Source organism: Zingiber officinale, chromosome 4A, assembly GCF_018446385.1.
Source record: "Zingiber officinale cultivar Zhangliang chromosome 4A, Zo_v1.1, whole genome shotgun sequence".
Lineage (NCBI taxonomy): Eukaryota > Viridiplantae > Streptophyta > Magnoliopsida > Zingiberales > Zingiberaceae > Zingiber > Zingiber officinale.
The window spans coordinates 118,317,514-118,341,896 of record NC_055992.1 but is presented as its reverse complement, the minus strand read 5'-3'; the positions used below and the strand labels follow the sequence as shown (position 1 = coordinate 118,341,896).

General features: G+C 38.1%; 3 protein-coding genes across 4 annotated transcripts; 1 reads left to right on the top strand and 2 right to left on the bottom strand.

Moving 5' to 3' along the window:
- Positions 1-361: 361 nt before the first annotated feature.
- LOC121972690 lies at positions 362-1,225 on the bottom strand. The gene has a single exon (XM_042524337.1). The coding sequence runs from the start codon at positions 1,223-1,225 to the stop codon at positions 362-364; it is 864 nt and encodes a 287-aa protein (XP_042380271.1).
- A 13,997-nt stretch (positions 1,226-15,222) lies between these two features.
- LOC121970748 (probable monogalactosyldiacylglycerol synthase 3, chloroplastic) lies at positions 15,223-17,659 on the top strand. Its single transcript, XM_042521654.1, has 8 exons — positions 15,223-15,543; positions 15,770-15,942; positions 16,113-16,274; positions 16,368-16,509; positions 16,573-16,797; positions 16,885-16,947; positions 17,014-17,088; positions 17,166-17,659. The coding sequence occupies exons 1-8, from the start codon at positions 15,235-15,237 to the stop codon at positions 17,424-17,426; spliced, it is 1,410 nt and encodes a 469-aa protein (XP_042377588.1). The 5' UTR covers positions 15,223-15,234; the 3' UTR covers positions 17,427-17,659.
- Positions 17,660-19,645: 1,986 nt separating this feature from the next.
- On the bottom strand, positions 19,646-24,038 carry LOC121970749 (PTI1-like tyrosine-protein kinase At3g15890). Of its 2 annotated transcripts, none has more exons than XM_042521656.1 (5): positions 23,784-24,038; positions 23,492-23,642; positions 20,793-21,055; positions 20,034-20,690; positions 19,646-19,899 (listed from the first exon to the last, which is right to left on the bottom strand). In XM_042521656.1, the coding sequence occupies exons 1-4, from the start codon at positions 23,876-23,878 to the stop codon at positions 20,036-20,038; spliced, it is 1,164 nt and encodes a 387-aa protein (XP_042377590.1). In that variant the 5' UTR covers positions 23,879-24,038; the 3' UTR covers positions 19,646-19,899; positions 20,034-20,035. The 2 variants fall into 2 exon arrangements, with proteins under 2 accessions (XP_042377590.1, XP_042377589.1); XM_042521655.1 differs by having other exon boundaries at positions 20,047-20,690.
- Between the last annotated feature and the right edge of the window lie 345 nt (positions 24,039-24,383).

Here is a 24,383-nt window from a genome sequence, read left to right as displayed (position 1 = left end):
AGGAGATTCCCGGTAGTGTGCTCTGTGGAGACTGTTCGCAGTATTGCTACTTTATGCATTCGGTCGAGAGGGCCACCCGCTCGACCCTACGACCCTGTTCAACATGAGCGTCAAAACCCTGACTCCTCGTCGGGTGCCTTTGCTTCCGTCTAGAACCCGGTCGGCCGATCGGTCCACCCGTGTCCGATAGGCCAATTGACCTTTTGACTTCCACGTGGCGATGACTTCCCCCGGATGGGGATCCCTATTCTTACCGCCGGATCATATGTAATTTAGTTAAACAATAATAAATTATAGATATTACCAATACTCACTTAAATATAACATGTCTTGTCGTTTTTGATGCAAAAATATCAATGAATCATGAGTAATCAAGATATTCCACAATTTTCTTCTCAATTGATAGCATGACCAACACGTTCAATCTTTCTTGTGACATAGTTGATCGAAGATAATTTTTAATCAATTTCAACTTCGAGAAACTTCTTTCGGCAGTTGCAACTATAACTGGTATATTCAACAAAATTCTGTAAGCAATATAAGCATTCGGATAACAGTCATCCATATCTTTGAGATGATTCAATACGTCTCTTGCTCTTTTTGCTTCTGTTGGTAAAGAATGCTTCAAAAGAGTTAACTCCATGAATAACTCATGTCCATCAATATCAGAATTGCCATTATGCTTTAAACATTGTTCAAGATTTTCACAAGATCTTAACAAATTATCATGATCAGCACACTTTAATTTCTCCAAACTGAATAAAAATCCAAAAGTTTCTTCATATTTTTTAAATTGTTCAAACCGGCATTGTAGAGAAGAATACCCTTGATCAATCAAAAAGAAAAAGTAGTTAACTCTGAAAGATTCCTCCGCTGATTGTGTTACCTCATTTGTAACAGTTTCATCAAACTTTTTTTTTCTTCTAATAATACGTTTTTCCTTGAATGAAGCTTCAATTCCCAATTCATTTGCCATTTGTTTAGCTTCATTAACAACCTTTTCAAATCCATATTCTCTATATTCTTCAAAATTCAACATAAGACCCTTTATATGTTTAATAGCAACATCAATATCTACATCTTCAGCTTGGAGAATCTTGCTTACAATATTTACTGAATACAACAACTTATACCAAATTACCAAACCAGCCAAGAATTCAAAATTTTCAAGATCATGTGTTGCTAAAGACTCAGCCTCACTCTTTCTTGTTGGATCATCACTCATGTCTGCTAAGTCAAGTAAAGCATCTCTTATCTTTGAAATTTGTTCTTTTATCGGTCTCACACTTTCAACGTGACTTTCCCAACGGGTTTGTGACAATGGCTTAAGTGTTAAACCTTCAACGTGATGTTTGAAAATTTTCCATCGCTAGGTAGAAGATAAGAACAATTTATATATCCGTTGTATTACTTCAAAAAATGACATAGCTTGAGGACAACAATTCGCAATATCGCATAATGCCAAATTTAGGTTGTGACATCCACAAGGAGTATAGAAAGCTCTAGGGTTAATATCTAATAATCTTCTCTGCACTCCATTATGTTTTCCTTTCATATTTAATCCATTGTCATATCCTTGGCCTCTTATATCATCAAGATTAAGTCTAATATTTTTCAACACAATTTTTAACTCAGTAAAAGTCCATGTCCTGATATATCATCTATCTTCAAAAATTCAACCCAATATTCTTCTATCACTGTAGAGCTTGCTGAATCATCCACACAACATATTACAAGGGACATTTGTTCCTCATGACCTGCATCTGGAGTACAATCTAGTATAACTACATAATATTTGGTCTTTTTAACTTTTGCAATGATTGATTTTTTCACTTCATGTGCTAGCATCTGTATCAACTCATTTTGGATTTTAGGACCAAGATATGTATAATGAGTTTCCCTTGATTGTATTCGACGAATGTGTTCTTTCATTATTGGATCAAACTCCGCTATCATTTCAATCATTTGCAAAAAGTTGTCATTGTTTTCAGCATAAATTTTCTCATAATCTCCTCGAAATGCCAAGTTGTTTTTTTGCCAATCTATGCACAATAGCAATTATCCTCTTTAATAGTTGTCTCCAATGCTCCTTCTCTTTGTTGATTTCTACTTGTATGCTATCATCAATTGTCTTATTTTTTTCCAACCTTTTCTCCAATTCAATCCAATTAATCATACAATCAATATGTTCCTTACTTGCTTCATGATTTTTTAGACTATGGCTCAAGTTATGCCAATCTTTGTACCCTTCATTAGCCAATTGACCAATTTTGTACATGGTACTTTGAGTTTTGATTAATTTACAACAGAAGCAAAATACTTTGTCAGAAGAAATTGAATACACAAGTCACTTTCTATCTTTTTTTCGCCATTAGGTAGTAATTGTTGAGACCGATGTGCCCGCTAGAGAGGGGGGGGTGAATAGCGGCTCACCCAAATCGATGACTTCCTACGTATTCGTTAGTTGCACAGCGGAATAATACGAAACTAAATACGAATATGAAAGCTAAAGATAAAGAAAGGAAATGAAAACCAATGCACGTCAATGTAACATGGTTCGGAGATAACTTGCTCCTACTCCACGACTGTCCGTAAGGTGGACGATCCCGATCCTTCGGTGCATTAACCCCCGGCAAACTCCGGCTACTCAAGCAACTCCTTGTGGGTGGAGAAACCTCACCACAACACCAACCAAGAACACTTGGACACAAGAGAACCTTGAGCACGTTTGGTGACTACTAATTAGGCTTTAACCAAGTCTAATTTCGTCACCTTGGCCGGCCATACCAAGCTCCTTCTTATAGAGCTTGGAACAAATCAGCAACCTGATTTGCCCGTTACCAGTCGACTGGTCCATGCACCAGTCGACTGGTGTCAGCTCAACGGCTCTCTCAATAGCTCTCTGCTACAGTGCATCAGTCGACTGGTACATGCACCAGTCGAACGCTACAGTAACTGCTACAGTAACGCTACGGTAAAACCCTAAAACTAGGATTTTACTCCGAGTACAATCTCTCATGCACTCATCCTCGCCCGACCAACCTAGACCTAGCCTTCTAGCCTCCTCCATCAGCCTCGCGTCCCTCGGATGTCTCCCCATCCTTCACGTCTTGCCTTCTGGAGCTTCCTTCGGCCTTGTCCATATTGTTGGGTCTTCCTTTGCCAAGGGGCTCCTCACCTCTGGGACTTTATCCATTGCCAAGTCACACTTGGACTTACGTTGCCAAGACTACATGCTTGGACTTACACCGCCAAGGCTTATTCTTGGACTTTCCTCCTTTGCCAAGATCACACTTGGACTTTCCTTGTTGTACCTGTATCCTGCACACTCACAATGCATATCAAATACAACAATAAACCTAACTTAAACCTTTGTCCAAACATCAAAACCTAGGGCACCTAGATTGCTTCAACAATTTCCCCCTTTTTGATGTTTGGCAACCTGTTTAAGTTAGGGAAACATAAATGTAATATATATGCAAATAAATATGCAAATCAACTCATGCATAAATAATGGAACCTAAATCCCTAGGCTCCCCCTTCACCTAAGCTCTCCCTTGAGCTAGGATTTCCCATAAAGGTAAACTTCTCCCCTTTGCCTAAACAATCGCTCCCCCTTCACCTATGCTTCCCCTCGAGCTAGGATTTCTTGCAAAGGTGTATAGGTTTCCCACTTAAACCTAAACTTCTCCCCCTTTGCCATACATCAAAAGAAAAGCTCCAACAATATCCCAATTATTGAAAACATGTCATCCAAATTGACCCTAAACTCATGTATTTATCCCCCATGGATCTTATACATTTAAACGAGTTGACACGGTCAAGAACAACATTGAAAAACACGTTTAGGCTGGTATCAGTCGACTGAACTAGGTACCAGTAGACTGCCCCCTTCGACAGAACCTTACAGAAGCATTCTGTGGTCGAAATCTACTGTTACCAGTCGATTGGTATCTGAACCAGTCGACTGCCCTCATCAAAATGAGCTTACAGAGACATTCTGTGCTCAAAATCACTGTTACCAGTCGACTGGTATCTGCACCAGTCGACTGGTACCCTATTTCTGCAAAAATTAACCTTTTCAAGCCAACTTCAGAAATGCACCAGAAATTCCACAGACCTCCAAAAATTCCCAAATTTTGTGGAGAGGTCTATTGAACCCTTATCTACCTGGGAAAAATATATTACAAAATGTATCTATCACCAATTCTAAGATTGACATAAAATCAAAACTAGCTAAATGGTTCAATTGAACCTTGACCTAAAGTCCTAGTTTTGACTTCCTCTTGATGTATTTGCCCATACCAACCCACAATGCACCCCTAGCATTGGTTTATATGGCATCTATACATCAAAAACTCATTTTCATGTAATATAACCCCAATGTCATATTTTCATGCATGAAACTTAACCCAATTGTGTCAACCAAGTATAATAGAGACTCAAATCCATCTCTAATCCCTTTGGCACATCTTGGTTCACTTACGATCATTTACCATATGTCCCAAAGACTCTTTGAGCTCCCCCTTGAGCTATTAATCTTAGCCACCTCCCTAAGTGACTCATTTACTATGACTAGGCCACTTCGGTGCACCTCAAGTGACACTTGACCTACAAAACTCACATTCTTAACCTTAGACACCTTGTCTTTGGTGAATTTCTTCTTGTCCTTAATCTTGGACACCTCATTCTTGCTATAATTATATGCTACCCTAGCATATTCCTTCTTATTGGCCTTGGATGACTCTCCCTTATCCTTGGTAACACCTCCCACACCAATGCCATGTGCTACCTCAACACTTGACCTCCTTTTGATCTTGGAAAAGATTTTTATGTTTTCAAAGAGTAACTCCCCCTAAAAATATGGTCAAACTTCTATCATTGCACCAACAATGACTTGGGGTTCCTAAATAATTAGGAAAATCAAAACTCGAAGTTTTAAGGTTCAAAATTCAATAATGAAACTAAACCTCAACCGAAACTTCACTCTGATTTTTCTTAACCAATACATACTTGTTTTCATCATGAAAACTCATGTAGACATTATTTAGGGTATACTTTATCAGGAAAAAATAGTTTTCTATGAAAATACTTCCTATTTTCAAAGATTGACACAAATTTGAAAACTCTTGAAAATTTCAATGTTTTCTCCTAGTTTGTGTCTAACTTTCCAATGATGATTACTATCAAAAGATAGTCTTCACCAATGTTTTTCAAAAATATTTTGAAATCATTTTTAAAACCAATATCCAACCACTTTCTTTGGGCTCAATGCACATGACTTGTACATTAGCTTTCCCAATGATTGGAAGACACATAACTATGTATTTTGATGAACCTAAAACTCAACAAGATGTACTAGATCAACATCTTGAGTTTAGTTCACCATCTTAACATCTCACTTGTATCTAATGTGTATTAAAACACATATAAGTCACCTTATAGTTCTTTGTGAGATGTATATTTGGTCTTGCCCTAAACTAAGGGATCATGCATCTCTATCTAGGCATTGTAAAAATCATGATCATCCATCTAGGATGTTACTTGATATGATCCCTCTTGTTGGGACACTTCCATACATAATAAATGCCTTTTATCCTTAATTACAAGGAAATTGACATACTGCATGATAATTAATGACATACATCAAAATAAGTAATTTTCAAAAGTAAAGCATGCTATAGCTACATGATGTATGTATGACATGACATGATATTTTTATATTTTTCATAATAAAATGTGAATGCTAAATATGATGTCATGGCATATGATGGGCAAACAATCATGGCAAGTTAGCATAAATAAAATTTACCTAGATTACCTATCTAAGTATTCTTAACCCTAGCTAACTCAAAATTTAACCCTAGATTGCCCAATTTCATCAAGAAAATACCAAACCCCAACTTGACATTTCTTTAATCTCTTGATTTATTTATGCCAATTAAAATTAAACACATTCCTCAAACTTTGACATATTTATCCTTCCAAAGAGGTAATCACCTTATATTTTGAGCCCCGGATTTGGCCTTGGCTCCCTAGGAACATACCAAAATCCCAACTTGGTAGTTCATATGATCATCCAAATTGTGCCAATTTAATTCACACACAATTCCTTAAGATTTGGCACATGTTACTCTTCCAAGAAGTAATACATTTAATTAAAGTATGAGTTTTCTCTTAATTCCTTAAGAAAGTATCAAAGTTCTAACTTGATTTTTCTTATACTTTTCTTAAGAGTGCCAATTTAGATTAAGTTCAACTCTTCAAATTTTGGCACATATATTAATCTTTCAAAGAGTAACCCCATAATCCTTTTCATTTTCAAAAGTTAACAATAACCTTGAAAATGTTCTCAAGTGTCAACTTTAACAAGGTTGGGTTAACTACTCTTCCAATTTATGTTGACACTCTCTAAACCTATCTAGGGTGTAGAGAATATGTTCCTAAGAACCCAATATCTATTGGTGCTCCTTGGATGCTCTAGGTACTCACTAGGGATGACTTCTATAGATACCTTCCTAAGGACCTTTCGAGACTTCTTAGAAGCCTTGGTCACTTCTACTAGGTCACTTCTAGAAATAACTTCCCTTGTAACCTTCTTTGTGATTTTGTTAGACTTCTTAGAAGTCTTAGTCACATTGTTCTTGCCAAAAGTACTTTTAGGGATTCCTTCCCTAGTATCTTTGACTTGACCTCTAAACCTAGGGTTGCTCCCATAACTATATGGAACCCTATGAAAGGAAGTCATATCCTTCTTGGCTTTAGGTTTGTATCCCAAACCTCTATAGCCATTGGATGGCTCTTGTCTAGCTTTTCCAAGGTTATGCTCACTTTGCCCCTTAAGCAAGTTTTCCATTCTTGCTAAGGTTCTCTCTAAGTTATCAAGTCTTGAACTTAAGACTTGGTTTTCCCTTACTAAATCCATAGATTTGGATTTTTGTTGATTCCTATGAGCATTGCTAGCCTTAGGCTTATATCTAAAGTCCTTAGAATTGTTGCCTAAGTAGTTATCTACCTTCCTAACCTTAGGTATGGTAGATCTAGCATGAGGAGGTATATATTTGTCCTTAGGTTTATCATGCATTCTATTTTCATGATAAATAGCATTATAACGATTTAAATTTGAACTAGCATTCAAATTAGGGTTTACCTCCCTTACCCTTGAAGCTCTCTTCTTCTCCCACTTCTTCAAGTGCGCCAATTTCTTGAGCTCTCCTCTCCTTGGGCACTTTGTGTGGTAGTGACCCCACTCACCACATGTAAAGCACCTAATGTGCTTCTTCTCCTCCTTCTTCTTCCTCCTACAACTCACATTAGTTTCTAAATTAACTTTAGTGAGTTTAGGGTTTACCTCCTTTACCTTCTTGAGCAAAAGACACCTACTCTTGTAGTGCCCCATCTTACCACACTCAAAGTATTTGATGTGGTCCTTTGTGCTCTTCTTGGTAGTTGAGGTGGAGGGTTGAGCTTCCAAGATCTCCTCTTCTTTGGATTGCTCTTCTTCCTCTTCACTTGAAGATGTGGACGGTTCTACTTCTTCCTCCCTTGATGATGTGGATGATACCTCCTCATCTTCCTTCTCCTCCTCGGATGTTGACCTTATGTCAACATCGGATTGGTCCTTCTCTTCTTGGACCAATGAACCCTTCTCCTTTGGCTCCTCTACTCCTTGGAATTGTGACGGGTCTTCATGATAAGCAATAATCTTTTTCCAAAGATCACATGCACTTGTGCATTCACCTACACTCACAATGATATTAGAAGGTAATAGATTTAACAAAATTTTTGTTACCTCCTTATCCGCCTCCGCTTGCTCCCTTTGTTCCTCGGTCCAATGTCGAGGTCGGAGGGGCTTCCCCTTTTTGTTTGTAGGAGCTTCAAATGGGTCACTCAAGACAACCCATTGGTTCCAATCCATTTGGAACCATGTCTCCAACTGCTTCCTCCAATAATTGAAGTCTTCTTTGTCATACGGAGGTGGAATTCGGATATCCCATCCGAGCGGTCCTTCGGACTCCATCTTCTTCTTCCTCTAGCTTCTTGCTCTCTTGGCGGTTAGTCCGTAGAAGAGCGCCCTCGCTCTGATACCAATTGTTGAGACCGATGTGCCCGCTAGAGGGGGGGGGGTGAATAGCGGCTCACCCAAATCGATGGCTTCCTACGTATTCGTTAGTTGCACAGCGGAATAATACGAAACTAAATACGAATATGAAAGTTAAAGATAAAGAAAGGAAATGAAAACCAATGCACGTCAATGTAACGTGGTTCGGAGATAACTTGCTCCTACTCCACGGCTGTCCGAAAGGTGGACGATCCCGATCCTTCGGTGGATTAACCCCCGGCAAACTCCGGCTACTCAAGCAACTCCTTTTGGGTGGAGAAATCTCACCTGTAATGACCCAAATTTCCTCATTTTGAGCTCCAAAAATAATTCAAAAATATTTTGAAATGCTATAGAAAAATTTTAGAGATTTTTAGGAATTTTTAGAGTATTTTTATGTAATTTTTGGAGTTCGTTTGGTATTTTTACCAAGAGGAAGAAGTTTAAAAAAATAAATAATAATAAATATATATATTGAAGCCGGGTTTTGAATTCAGGACTTCGAACCCGAATCTGATTTTTATCGAGCTCAGTCAACCAACTGGTCTACAACCTTTTTATGAACATATATGGGACGAAATACATTTAAGCAGTATTTAAGAACAGTTAAAATAAAAAAGAAATTAAATGCTTGGCTGAGATTTCGAAACCGTGACCAGAGGTTTCGGTCAAACACAGCCAACCAACTCTTCCAGCGAGTTTTGTTAATTAAGGAAAGAACGGATTGTATTTAAGGTAAAGTTTGTAATAGAAAACCTAGTTATAAAGGGATTAAGTTTTTCCCTTTCTCCCGAAACCGGATCTGTTCTTCCCCTCCTCTCTCGCGACGGCGCGACTTCTTCTTGGGCGAAATTGCGGCAGCAAGCGATCACGTCTCCGGCGGCCGGCGAGGTTGTTCTTCGAGGTTTTCTTCACGAGGTGGTGGTCCTCATGTCGAGGAGAGGCCGTGAGCACAAGAAGGGACCAAGAGCTTGAGTTAACCGGAACCCTAACAACTCCTCCTCCTCGGTTTGAACCCAAGAACGCTAGGTAAGTCGCTGCTCACCTGCAGTAGGATAGTTCCGGATTTCTATCTCCTTTGTTTTCGAGTTTTTTTTCTGTGATGATTGTCGGTTTAGGGTTTTTGTCGTGAGTTGCTTGTTTCAGATTTGATCAGGATGTATAGTTAGGCATGTGGTTTATTTTCCGAAGCATGAAGTAGGGAGCAAGGAATTAATATTGCTGCCGTGAGTTGCTGTGCAGTTCAGAATTTGCTGTTCTAAGCAATGAGCATGAAGAACAATTAGAGTTTTAGGTTTCCAGTAGCAAATTGTTACAGTAGAAATTCTTTCATTAATTTCCTTGAGATAGCATGAGTATATAGGAAGGATTTGGTATAGATATTGGAGAACTTGCTTGAAATCAATTTGTTGTCATTGGTTTATGTGGATTTATACTGTGAATAATCTGTTTTGAAGGAAGTTAGTGTAGGTTCTGTTGCGGCTTTGTTTTGGTATAGCGGTTTTGGTTTCTATAGAACAGATTTGAGAAGTTTTGAATCTGAATTATGTTCCTTGCATGGCTTCCACTGAATTGTTGGTTTGGGTTAGTTTCAATAGTTAGGAATGGTTCGAAGTTTTGATTTCTCCTTAGTGTTCTGTTGTAGCATTAGGGTTCTGAATTCATGCAGTGAATATAACTAGCCTTGTATTTGAAAGCATTGTAGATTGAGCTTTGGGTTTCCTTAATAAGTAGGAACAACTAAAAGAGTTAATCTTCCGAATTGGTCACCTGTGATTTATGTTGATCATATAGAATCAGATCATTTACCACTCATCAACATGTTTGTTTTATTTAATATGAAATAAATGATTATTGATCTGATTTTATATTTGCTGTCTTCAGTTTATATAAGAAAGATAAGCAGACTCCCAATCCAAGACATCCATGAGTTTGTTACTTAAAATGCCTTAGAGTATCTTGGCAGCTATGGTTGATTTCAGTGATAGGAATAGTGGACAAGTTTTATATGATCACAGTATTAATGTAAGTGTTGGAACAACTATTTTAACGCAGGCTCTACTGGATGTTAAGTGTCCACTCAAAATCTCAATATATGATTCAGATATTAAAGGTCTAAGAGTCCCTGCATTAGAGCTGCTGGGTAGAAGATTATATGATCTATTTCAATGGGGTTTCGCTACATATAATCAGATGACTGTAAGATATATCATGTTGATGATCAAACAGAAAGTTTAGAAGGCAGTCGTTGATACTAGATGAGTGGGAGAACTGAAATGATTGAAATCAATTTGGAAGTTTTAATAAAGTTTAGATCTCCTTGTAGTACAAAATTTTAGTGCAGTTTAGATCTCATTGTAGTACAGATTTTTATTAAGTTTATATGCAGAATTTTGTTAACTTGAATATGCAGAATTTTAGTATGCAGATTTTGTTAAGCTTAGTATGCAGATTTTAGATAAGCTTAGTATGCAAATTTTAGATAAGCATAGTATGCAGATTTTGTTAAGCTTAGTATGCAGATTTTAGATAAGCTTAATATGCAGATTTTAGTTAAGCTTAGCATGCAGATTTATGTTAAGCTTTGTATGCAGATTGTTTTGTTAAGATGGCATGTAGATTTATTCCTGTTTAAACTACAGTTTTAGAACTTCTCAAGTACAGCAGTTTCAGTTGTTATAGCATCTAATTTTAGTTTGTTTAAGTATTCCCTTTCAGTTTGTTTAAGCATTCACTCTTAGTATGTTTAAGTGTGGAATTTCAGTTTACCTAAGCATTTCAAAGTTAGAATTCGCTTAAACATTTCAGTTTCTTTTTAAAAAAGTATTCTTTTAGAAGTATTAACAAGTATAAGAAAGATAAAGAAAAGAAAGAAAAAGGCCAAGGCTTAAGTATATCCCAAAGTCAAGACTTTAGGGATTTTTGGCACACAAGGTGCTTATTAAAATGCCGAGGTATTATATATTAGAAGTATTAAAAGATAACAAGTATTTTACTTTTATCAGTGGCACTGTACTGGACTCTCAGTTGTCCTTGGGTTGGGCTCCCATAGTCGTCCCTAGGTTTAGATAACCTAGTAGTAACGGCACGGCCGAGGGTCGACGGTCGACGACCCTAGGGTCGCCAAATGGGCCGCCAAATGGGTCAGGTCGTTATAAAAGTAAAAGCAAGTACAGTTGTCGGGCCCAAGAAGAAGTTGATTATTATTTTGAAGTATTATAAGTATACGTTTTTGAACAAGTAAAACGAGTTTTACATAAACATAAAGTATTAAAGATTAAGTTTAGAACAAATGAAATAAGGTTCATATAGTTCTAAAAATCAGTAAGTTTAGTTCTTTACTCTACTATGTTTATCTAGTGGATGAGTAGTTTTCATGTTTACCTATTAGATGAGTAGCATGATTAACTATTAGAATTACATGAGTAGATTCCTTAGCTTTTCTTTGCTATTAGTTTGACATGAGCAGTTATGTTTATGCTTTATTTCTTTTTAGAGCATATAGTTTCTAGTTCTTTTCGTATACATGCACATTCGTGATTTTGTGAGTTAGATAGCGCTTACTAAGTAAATTTTGCTTATAGATTGCACATCCTCTTACTGCAGATACAGGAAAGGAAAAGATATAGAAAGGAAGGCGACAAGGAGGTGTTCGAAGGATGTGTGATGCCAGGACTATGGAAGCCTTGGGACTAGGAAAGAAGTTTTAATTTTAGTTTCCGCATTTTAGTTATTGTAAACATTTGAGTTGTATTTTAAGTTCATGTCATTTGAGATTATTCTATTTAGATTGCATGTAGGATGAGTTCAGTTTAATAAGTAGATATTTGTGTGTTTGATACCTATTTAACTGCGTGGTTGATTGATATGTGTTCCAGCCGCTTGTGACTGAGTATATATTGCATGTATTGTTGAATATGGTCATCGGTACAGGGGAGATTTTGCCGAAATTTTTTGGTAGGGTTTCCATGTGATTTTTAATCATACCGGTTAAGTAGAGTTAGTAATTAAGTAACGGTCATCCTTAAAGAGTAGTAGTAGTAAGAAGGGTGGTCGTTACATCACCACAACACCAACCAAGAACACTTGGACACAAGAGAACCTTGAGCACGTTTGGTGACTACTAATTAGGCTTTAACCAAGTCTAATTTCGTCACCTTGGTCGGCCATACCAAGCTCCTTCTTATAGAGCTTGGAACAAATCATCAACCTGATTTGCTCGTTACCAGTTGACTAGTCCATGCACCAGTCGACTGGTGCCAGCCCAACGACTCTCTCAACAGCTCTCTGCTACAGTGCATCAGTCGACTGGTACATGCATCAGTCGAACGCTACAGTAACTGCTACAGTAACGCTACGGTAAAACCCTAAAACTAGGATTTTACTCCGAGTACAATCTCTCATGCACTCGTCCTCGCCCGACCAACCTAGACATAGCCTTCTAGCCTCCTCCATCAGCCTCGCGTCCCTCGGATGTCTCCCCATCCTTCACGTCTTGCCTTCTGGAGCTTCCTTCGGCCTTGTCCATATTGTCGGGTCTTCCTTTGCCAAGAGGCTCCTCACCTCCGGGACTTCATCTATTGCCAAGTCACACTTGGACTTACGTTGCCAAGACTACATGCTTGGACTTACACCGCCAAGACTTATTCTTGAACTTTCCTCCTTTGCCAAGATCACACTTGGACTTTCCTTGTTGTACCTGTATCCTGCACACTCATAATGCATATCAAATACAACAATAAACCTAACTTAAACCTTTGCCCAAACATCAAAACCTAGAGCACCTAGATTGCTTCAACAGTAATCTCTTGTAATGTGATGCATCAAAATGCCTACCATTATTGTCCTTAGGAAACAAAACACCATAAACTCTACTTGAACCCCTTTCAACTAAAAAATCCTGTATATTTTGATCAATCTTATCCCAATTTTTTGGATCATCAATATTAAGTGGAAACAAAGTCTCTTGATTTTCAAATTGATTATTAACCACATCCCTATCATCTTCATCATTCGATTTATTTACTTTAAGGGTTTGAATCAATTCTATATCCAAAGATTAATCAAGTTCTTCAACATGAATGTTGTTTTCATTCTCCTGTTCCACATTCGTTGAATTATCAATTGTTTCTTCTACCATCATTCTCTTGTTACTAGGAAAATATTTATCAATATCTCCTGCTTGACTTTGAATTAATGCTTCTTCCTTTTGCTTTCTCTTTCTTTTCTGATAGCCAGATAGATGTTTGGGATTGGGAGCCATTGATTATATATTTTACCTAAAAAATGTGTAAGAATTATCAAAATATTAAAACTCTTATAGTCTTATGTTGTCCAAATTTTTCTAAGGAATTACATTAACTACAAGAAAAACCCACCTCAAGGGAAGAATTTCCAATTTGATATTTTTGCCTATATTATGCTCCCCTTAGTTAACTGTAACCAAATATGCAAGATATAAACAAGATTACAATTCTTACTAATGATCTTAATTATCAAGACAAAATCAAAAAAAAAAAAAAAAAAATCCAGTGGCATTGAAAGATACAAATGGAAGCTTTAATCTTGTGCCTCATACCTTATCGAACCTTAGGTAAAGAGAAATGGAAGCTCTAATCTTTTATCTTGTGCCAGATAAATGGAAGCTTTAATCCAAACATAACAAATTCAGCAAAGACAAATTCTGATTTCTGCATTAAGTAAAGAGAAATAGGGTTATAGCATTAAAACCCCATATTGAAACATCATCAAATTCAAACCCACTAGAGAAGATACGATTGTACGAACCTTGCACAGTTGCACTGAAGGATTGGAAATTGGAATCGATGAATGGGAAAGAAAGAAAATAAGAAATGTCGACAATGACGTGAACAACAAGTCAACACTCAGCAACTTAGGTAGCGTCGCGATTGTTGAATCATGAATGTTGAGCCTTGATCGATGCTTCCTTGTTCAAAAATTTTGATAGAAGGCGACAGTCGACAAGAGACCGCAATAGTAAGGGGAGGAGAAGCATCACAGGTGACTTCGTGGAACAATGGCGAGTCGATGACGCGGAACGACAGCAGTAGTGCGGACCGACGGCGTTAGCTGCTGGCGGCGGAGAAGTGAAAAATCGAGAACATGTGGAAGACAAAGGGGAAATAGGGTTCAACTTATTATTTTACACTTTTACATAAAATTTTTAAAATTATAATTAAGTCCTTGAAAAGTGTAGATCGATTATTACAAACTATTGTGCTCCAACTATTGGGCCCCCTAAGATGATGGGCCCTGAGACAGTTGACTCTTGAGACTGTGCTCAGGTCCAGCCCTGCTTAATGTCAAGTTGGCTAGTACGGAGTAGAGTTATTACCATATGATAAAGATTCGAATCTCGATAAAGTCGAGAAAAAAAAATTCTTTTCTACACTAGTCAACTATAACTTCTCGATTTATTTTTTCATAGATAATGGTGGAGTCGCTGAGATGATGGATTATATCTTTTACTATCTTAATTACTTAATGGCGTAAGAAAAGAAGGTTCTGCTTTAATTAAATATATGTTATTGAACTCTTTTAAATAGCTAATTATTAAGCATAATTTGATACTTAAAGAGTTAGCGCGACCCATGGGAAAAATGAAAAAGGAATTTTGAAAAGTATGAGGGTGTATTTTGTGATCCTTAAACTTCTGCAGCGTTTTGAGAAGTGAGTAAATTTCAGAGGGTAAAATGAAATTTGTACCATTCAAATAACAGAGAATGTTTTCCTGCGTCTCAGGCGCACAGATAAAAGTCCAAGGAATCCTGCGGAACACCATACCGCATTTGATTCTCCCGCGCCCCGGTGGAATATGCCGTTTCGCGCTCGCTTATGCGAATCATCCCAACTCTAAAGCATCATTCCCCGAATCAACCGAATTGAGTGAATCGAACAAGTAACCACATGCCGAACGCTTCTCCGTCCAATCTTTTCCGCACACGCGTCCATTCATGTTCGTGCAGCGGTTGTGATGGGAGGTTTATGGGAATTTTGCAATCGGCTTTGGATTGGATCCTGATTTGGTCGCTGCTGGCTGCTCCGGCGATCCTTTATATTTGCTTCGGTTTGTGGTGGTCGCATTGAAGTTGCGAGCCTGCGCCTGCAAAGCCATGGTGATGTCGGTGGTGTCGCCGCGGCGATGGATCCCGGATTCCGTCCTCCAGAGCGTGTTCGCCTACTATGGCGGAGGCCAAGGCGATCGGCAGCCGGTGCGATGCTCGTTCAACGCCGGCCCCTGCGACGGAGAGGACGAGGCGGCGGAATGGGGGAAGTTGAATGGGGCCGTGGATCTAGCCCAGATCGGGGCGGATCGGCATAAGAATGTCCTTGTGCTCATGAGTGACACGGGCGGAGGGCACCGCGCTTCTGCCGAGGCCATTCGCGACGCCTTCCAGCTCGAATTCGGCTTCGAGTACCGGGTAACTAACCCTAGCTCGTCTTGTTTGACTGTGGGTGTTTATTGAATCGATTCGAGGAGCTTTCTTTGATTGAGACACGCTGCTTGTCAGTTGGATCATGTTAATCCCCCAATTTCCGCGGATTCTTGAGAAGATACTCAAATCTTTTGGTTTGAATGCAAGCAATTTGGAGACAAATTATGTAAATTCCTACTAATTTAACTGCAAAATGCATACTTGTGTACAGGTTTTTGTGAAGGATTTGGGGAAAGAGTATGCAGGTTGGCCCCTGAACAACATGGAAAGAACCTACAAGTTCTTAATCAAGCATGTTCGTCTGTGGAAGATGGCCTTTCATGGCACCTCACCTCGCTGGGTTCATTGCTTATACCTTGCAGCCCTCGCTTCCTACTATGCCAGGTATCATACACATCTCTTTCTCTCCACTGTCTCCTTGGCATTCATATTTGTGCAGTTACAATTGTTCAAATGCTCTGTATATTTCAAGTTTGTCGGATTTGTTCTACTGAAGAGTTGAGAGATTTGACACTCATTTCTGTAGAAATACCTGGATGCTTCGAAATTTGCAGGGAATTTGAAGCAGGTCTGATGAAGTATAAGCCAGATATAATTATAAGTGTTCATCCCCTCATGCAGCACATACCTCTATGGGTGCTTAAATGGCAGATGTTCCAGAAAAGAGTCATTTTTGTTACTGTGATCACAGACCTTAATACATGCCACCCTACATGGTGTGTTTCATGTGATTCGTACTTGATTTTTTTAGAAAAAGATTAAACTTTTTAGATGAAGTCGAATGGTGCAATCTGCAAATTGTTTGCCAGGTTCCACGATGGTGTGACCAGATGCTATTGCCCCTCAGAGGAGGTGTCGAAAAGAGCATCGCTGGAAGGGTTAGAACCTTCTCAGATCCGTGTCTTTGGTTTGCCGATTAGGCCATCCTTCTGCCGTGCAATCGTGAACAAGGTTCGACTTCGTTTAATTAGCGAGGAATCATTTGGGAAATTCTAAGAAATACATGCATAACAGGGTGATCTAAGAGAAGAACTGCAGATGGACTTCCATTTACCTGCTGTTCTAGTGATGGGAGGTGGAGAAGGTATGGGACCAGTCAAGGAAACTGCAATTGCTCTTGGAGAAGCACTCTTTGATAAAAAGCTTGGCAAACCTATTGGACAAATTGTCGTCATCTGTGGACGGAACCAATTCTTACAGTCTTCAGTGCAATCGATCCAATGGAAAGTTCCTGTGAAGGTATGAAGTACTTCTAAACTTCTATAGATTTTTTCTTTTTAGATTTTTATTTCCTACATAATCATCAATGGTAAATTTTAATTTCAGATCAAAGGATTTGTGACGCAAATGGAGAAATGGATGGGAGCCTGTGATTGCATCATAACAAAGGCACGTTCCTATTGTCCTTCCTAAGTTCTAAATTTGTACTATAGCTTATATGCTTTCAATTTTCAGGCGGGACCAGGCACAATAGCTGAGGCTTTGATAAGGGCACTTCCTATCATTCTAAATGACTTCATCCCCGGACAGGTGAGAGTTTACATGTGCTCCAAATTGTTGGGATTGCTCATCAATCATAACCGAATGGTTGTCTCTGCTCCTCGCAGGAGGTTGGCAACGTTCCTTATGTAGTAGACAATGGAGCAGGAGTGTTCTCTGATAACCCTGAGGAGACGGCCAGCATAGTGGCTAGATGGTTTGGTCCTGGAAAAAAGGAACTAAAGAAATTCTCTCATAACGCACTCAAACTAGCTCAACCTGATGCAGTTTTCAACATTGTCAGAGACATCCACAAGCTGGCTAAGCAGAAGGTTCCAACTTCGTGTACCTCTTATTCTTTGACTTCATCCTTCTCGTACCCTATGTAGTGTTCATTGTTTAGAATAGGTAAAGCATCACTAATTCTTTGGCCTGGAGCTGCACCTTACAATTTGACAAGGCAAGCAATTTGGTTAGGGTATCCAGTGGGTCTTCATATTCTTCTTGCCAGCATATACAAATGTTTCTAGTGGCAATTGTATGCTATTTACTTGTGTGACATGTAAATTGTAGACTGATTGATAGATCATAATCCAGCATATTAGTGCCTCCTTTTGGATTAGTTAGGTAGCTTTGCTCAGTAATTCTTAGTAGTATTGTGAAGCTTAAAGATCATTTTTTATCAAGTAGATAAGAATAAGTCAGTAAGACTCTTGTGAAGCTTAAAGAAATAGTCGCAATAACACCTGATGATATGACAAGGGATAAGAGTAAACTAGAGAATATGCAAATAAAAGAGATGGTCTTGTTTGAATGTGAAAGAGGAAGACTCCTCAAGCAATGACAAGTTCAAATACCTTTTTCTTTATCTACTTGTTCGCTATTTTTCTCTCATCGCTGGTCATATCATCGAGGCGTCGTAATAACTATTTCTAGGGGCTTCACAAGATCAAGGAGAGTTTTTCGTTTTTACTCATCTTATAGTCATATTGTTCCTTTCTATTACCAAATTTGAAATTTTAGTTCAGGTTATTCAAAAATTTATTTATTTTTTTAAAATAAAATCAATTAATTCAATTCAATTTTAATTTTAAAATTTCTTATTTAGTTAAATTGAATAGACTAAATTAACCGAATTTTTAGATTAAACCAAAATTTTAGATCTTACTTTTAAAACCAAAACCACAACAACAACAACAACAACCAAGCCTTTTCCCACTAGGTGGGGTCGGCTGTATGAATCCTTTTACGCCATTGAGCTCTATCTCCTATTATATCATCATCTATATTTAAATAAATTTTATCTTGTTTTATTGTTGCTAACCAAGTCTTTTTTGATCTTCCTCTTCCTCGTTTGATATGCATATTTATCATAGTTTCACATCGCCTAATTGGAGCATTTATTGGTCGTCTAAGTACATGTCCGTACCATCTTAAACGTGTCTCTCGGAGTTTTCCCTCAATAAATGCAACTCCGACTTTCTCTCTAATGCTCTCATTTCTTATTTTGTCCATCTTCGTATGTCCACACATCCACCTTAACATCCTCATCTCTGCAACTCTCATCTTCTGCTCGTGTGCTCGAGTCATAGCCCAACATTCAGCTCCATATAACATAACAGGTCTAACTGCGGTTTTATAGAACTTACCTTTAAGTTTAAGAGGTACTTTACGGTCACATAAAACACTCGACGCTCCCCTCCATTTCACCCATCCTGCTTGTATTCTATGTAAGACATCTCTCTCAATCCCTCCATCATTTTGTAAAAATGATCCTAAATATTTAAATCGCTCGGTTCCAGGCAACTCGTCCTCTCCTATCTTAACAATTGTTTCATTACTTCTAATATTGCTAAACTTAAATTCCATATATTCTATCTTTAATCTACTAAGCTTAAAACATTTCCCTTCTAGTGTTTCCCTCCAAGATTTCAGCTTAGCATTTACTCCTTCACGTGTCTCATCTACCAAAATAATATCATCTACAAACAACATGCACTACGGTACTGTGTTTTGGCAAACAACATACACCACGGTACTATGTCTTGAAAAAACTAATTCTTTTTTATTTTTAAAACCCTAAACCCTAAAACCAAAACCAAAATTTATTTTTAAAAAACTAATTCTTTTTTAAAAAAATAATTAATTCGATTGTTTGTTTTTTTTAAATCAATCAGTTTGTCAAAAAAAAATTGATTTAAATCAATTCGATTAATTCAACTTAGTTATAAGTAAATTCTCATCCCTAACCATATTGATGGAACTTTCAAATATCATATTTTCATTATAAGTTTTTTCTTTTAAAATCTATGCAAAAATTAAATTAGATTTATATTTAATTAAAGTTTAAATCAAGAGCTTAGAAATTATGGTAATCTCAAAAAAATAAATGTATTCTACCATGTTGCATCTTTAATGAATTTGGTACAATAGAAGTGTGAATATATATATATATATATATATATATATATATATATATATATATATATATATATATATATATATATACTTTCCAATAGATTATAAAAAGTAAATAGCTACTAGAAAAACAATATTTGTTTTTAAAATAAAGTAATAAATCAATACAGAAAATGTTTGCTTTGTAAAGTTAAGAACTCTGCTCTTTTAGTGCTTCTAATGAACCAAAAATATTGCAATTTGTACTGTATGTCTACATAAAGCTATTTCAAAGAAGCCATCTTTTTTCTTCACTTCTCACATTCTTTTGATTCACAATAGTCACTCAAAATCTGCTCACTTTGCTGACCAATAAACTTGAAGAAAAGGATAGAAGGGAATAAGATGGAAACAATTCACCTTGCAATCTATCAGCACCTTGAATTTAGCTCTTATTATTCCCTCCTATAAACAAAGATGGAAACATCCTGTTAAAGAATATATGAGTTGAAAATGTTGGTTTCACCCAACTTATGAAGATCTTGCATTAACTAGATATTTACACCATGGTTCATGGATAGTCTGCAAGTATATCTTACCACTAGGTGTTACCTGTAATGGTTTCATTTAAAGGACCAAGTTCTTTGATTCTGTTGATCTGTGAATCCTCTTCGATGTCGTCTGCACTGTCCAGAGAACTAGAAAGTATATGGCCGAAATTCACCCTGAACAATTCATTGTTTTCCAAATCAAATAGCTTCCCTTTTGGCTCGCCTTTAAGCAAGTCAATTACATCAAGGATTGTAGGTCTATTCTCTGGCTTGCTTTGGGCACAAACTAGACCAACAAGCACCATCCTCCTCAATTCTGACTCCACAAAGTTTCCCTTGAGGTTCGGATCTGCCATTTCTTTGAACCTCTTTTGTCGAGCTAGAGGGAGAGCCCAGTCAACAATTCGTTGCTTCACTGTCAGGTTCAATTTCTCAATAGCCTTTTTTCCACTTGCAAGCTCAAGAAGCAATATGCCGAAACTATAGACATCGCAGCTCTCTGATGCTTTACCAAGCATAGCATACTCCGGTGCTAGATAGCCGAGAGTTCCTTTCACCCTTGTAGTAACATGTGTTGCACCATCTGGAATGAGCCTCGCGAACCCAAAATCCGAAACACGTGCTTGGAACTTGGAGTCTAGCAAAACATTACTTGCTTTTATATCTCTGTGGATAATGTGCTGTGTGTCATGGTGGTGAAGATATCTGTAAAGCAAATTCGAGTGTTGTAGCTTGAACATACATTATCGAATAGGTTTTTGAAGTAAATATCTAGCAACTTTGGAGTGCTTATATCTCAAGACTTACGCAATTCCCTCGGCTGAACCTATGGCTATGTTCATACGCCTTTTCCAGTCAAGAGCACACGCTTGTGAATGTTGACCATGAAGATGGGAGACCAAACTCAAGTTAGGCATGTAGTCATAGACTATTAGGCGTTCTTTCCCCTCAGCGCAGTATCCACGCAAGTTCAGCAAATTCTTGTGCCTCACTTTTGCCAAAACTTCAACCTCCGCTGCAAATTCCATCTCTGCTCTGTTGCTCCAAACCTTTAGCCTCTTGACAGCAATCTATATTGGAATCTAATTAATAAAACTTCAGGAAATAGTAACATTGCATGGATTGCGTTAATCACATATCCAAGATTGCTCAAATAAAGTTATGAGATGATTGAGCTATAAGATATTATTCAAACAAAAAATTATCACCTTCCAATATCTAGGGTAAGACAATGTTTATAGGACCTTAAGACACAAATTAGCATGTAATTTCATGTCAAAGTCAACATTTCCCCCTTAAAAAGAATACAAGTTCGTTGATTGGAAATCCAAATGAATCATGATCCTGTAGAAGTACTATTGTGTAAATTTGTACTCCTTGTTCACCAATATATCAACATTGGTTTGTGTTTATTTCATTGTTCATTGCATCTTCACATTTGGCCACTTCCTTTTGATGCATTCTTGCGGCGTTGCCACCATGAGGTCCGGGGGGTTCAAATCTCAATTAGTAATCACTCGTGATCTACCTCTTCCGTGTTGATCTGGGGACGAGCTGGCAGAGCCGCTGGGATGAACGAATCGCCTTTTGCCACCATTCTTGATTCCTATGCCTCTTTTAGCTCCTATTGAAACTTGGAAACAAACTTGCCAACTCACTTGGAAAGAATTGTCGTTGACCATATATGGCAGAAAGAACATTTAAAACTCTCGAGTACTATATTCACAAGAAATTAGACTAATCCCTAAGACCTACGATAAATTTGCAGCCCATTTGATCAAGCAAGGTTTAAAATCTTGACTCATGCCGAGATGTTTCACCGGAACGATACAGTTTTGGTTTCGTATCGTGCTGATATGATTTCAGTATTTTTTTAAATATAAAATATATTAATTAAGAATAAAAACTAATCTAAATATTTAAAATGCAAAAAAAATAAAAATAAAATATTTTTAAATATATATAATTAATGGGATAATTTTATTAGGATTTAATTAAGCCTATTTAAAATATTCGTACTATAGCTAGGAGTTAATTAAAATTATTAAACTACGTTTATTTAATTTTACTGTTTGAACTGTTGCGCTTCACGAGATGTCCGCTGTGGCTCTTGCGTCAAGTTCACCGCGGTTGCGCGCTGAGTCTCCCACAACTATAGGGCTCGCACGATGAGTCCAACGCCGCCGCAGGGCTCTTGCGACGCCTCCTCCGCGATCACAAGGCTTGCGTGACGCCTCCTCTGCGACCGCGGGACTCGCGCGACCCCTTCTCCGCAGTCGTGGGGATCGCACGACGCCTCTAAGGCCGGCCATGGGCCTCAGAACCTCTAGAGTGTCGTTGCCGATATTGGTCTGCGGGCGGAACGATAAGTTTTGCTTGTTTCACCCGGCATGGAATATTATTTTAAACCATGTGATCAAGTAGTAAGGGCATGCTAGATATATTGGCAAAGGTATTGCTTCCATGATATCTTCCTAAAGATGCAAGAACCTAAGAAATTATAGCTGACCATCCGCATTCTAAAAAAATTTCAATTCTTGGATGCATATATCATCACAATCAAGAAAATTATGAACTAGTATAAAATAATTCAAACTTCGAATTTTCCTAGATTGCTGCTAAACCCACCTAGAAGATCACTGCAATAAAGTTCCTGCACTCCCAATTTCAACGGCATTAGCATCCACTGAAGTGCCAAATTTGGGTAAATGCTTAGATCCTTCATAATGCAATAGCATATTCTTCTAAATCACCCTTACTTTTTTTTTTAATATAATGGATCTATGTTTACCTAGTTCCTTTTTTGGTTTATTTCCTGAAACAGTAGTAAGGGAATGCAAGTGCACCTCTATATCATAACATTACCTATTAGTTGACAGAAGAAGCGATAGCTCAACCCTTTACCCCACATGATTCAGTGAGGCCTCCTTGTGTTTTCACACTGTATCATAGTCCATTATTCATCTCTTGCAAATTTCAGATTTCAAAGGAACAAGAGAATAATAGATCACTCCTCTCCTTATCCCAACTCCTTTAGTTCCACAAATTTGAGCGAGGCCCTTGGGCAAGCTTTAGTATCAAGGAGCCCTCCACCTAAGTGTCTCTATAATTATGGGTTGGAACGAGTTACCTTGGCCATTCAAATCAGCATCCAAACATCACCCTATTGCTCCTTAGTACTACTTCCTTTAGTCCACATGTTTAAGTGACTTGGATATTCTTTAGCAGCCCCAACCCAAGTGTCTTAACATTTCGGTTATATCGAGTCTCCTTAGGTTTTCACATTAGCATCCAAACACCACCCTTTTGTTCATCAGTCGTCCATATTATGACAGCTGAACAAATTGTTAAAGAATGGTAGAACTCAGTTTGTGCCAATAATCCATTATGTGGGTTTTCCTCCATGAAATAGAGTAACTACAAACATCAAATTTTCCATACTCTATAACAAACAAGACAGCCAATAATGTAAATTTTTATACTTAAGACGAATACAGCAAACGTACCTGAGTTCCATCGTAGAGCCGGCCCCTGTAGACACTCCCAAACCCTCCTTCGCCCAATTTGTTGTCGTAATTGAATTTGTTCGTCGCTATGTACAGTTCCTGGAGTGAGAACACTCTCCAAGTCGGCGATCCCTTCTTCCCTGGCTCCTTCCTGCACCACAAAGAACTAAAGAAGATCAATTATTTTTTTAAAAACATTAGAAAACGCACCTTTTTGGAATCGTAAAACCCCTAATCATCCAATATTCCATAAAGAGCATTTCTTGAACCCTAATCCGAAGCAGAGACGCACCCATCCCTGGATGTTCCGCAGCATAACAAGGAGCAGAAGGCCATCCGCCGCCGTCGCCTCTCCTCCTGCTCTCGGTATCGGCTCCCCTCCTCCATCTCCAGAAGGAAGCTACGCGTCTTTGCCTTGCGATTGAGGTAGCGGCTGATGGTAGTTGACTACGAAGAGAGCCCCGACGACTACGCCGCATGCGCCGCCGCAACAGGGCGTTGGTCTAGTGACTTCGCTCTCCTCGCTTCGGTCAAATGCGACGGAAGTCGATGCGTCTGCTGGCCCTGCGTGGCGACTTAAGGGGAAAGCGAAGCGGTCTACGTGGCGCAATAAGAGTGGTCGGTCGAAGCGACGTGACGGCCGGGTAGGAAGATTCCCTGGGAATCTAAGAGAAAATCAAAAATAGAAAAAAAATAAAAAAAACTTTTAATATTTGTGATTTTATAATTTTAATTTCATCTAAAATTAGCAAAGCCAATCTACTAAATTATTTAATCATAGGAAATAATAGAGCTAACTTAAAAATTTTAGAATATGGAACTTTCATAGAAAATCAATCGAGAACAGCAGGGCCGCTTTTTTCTAAATATTTTCCAATCGTAGAAGTCAAAC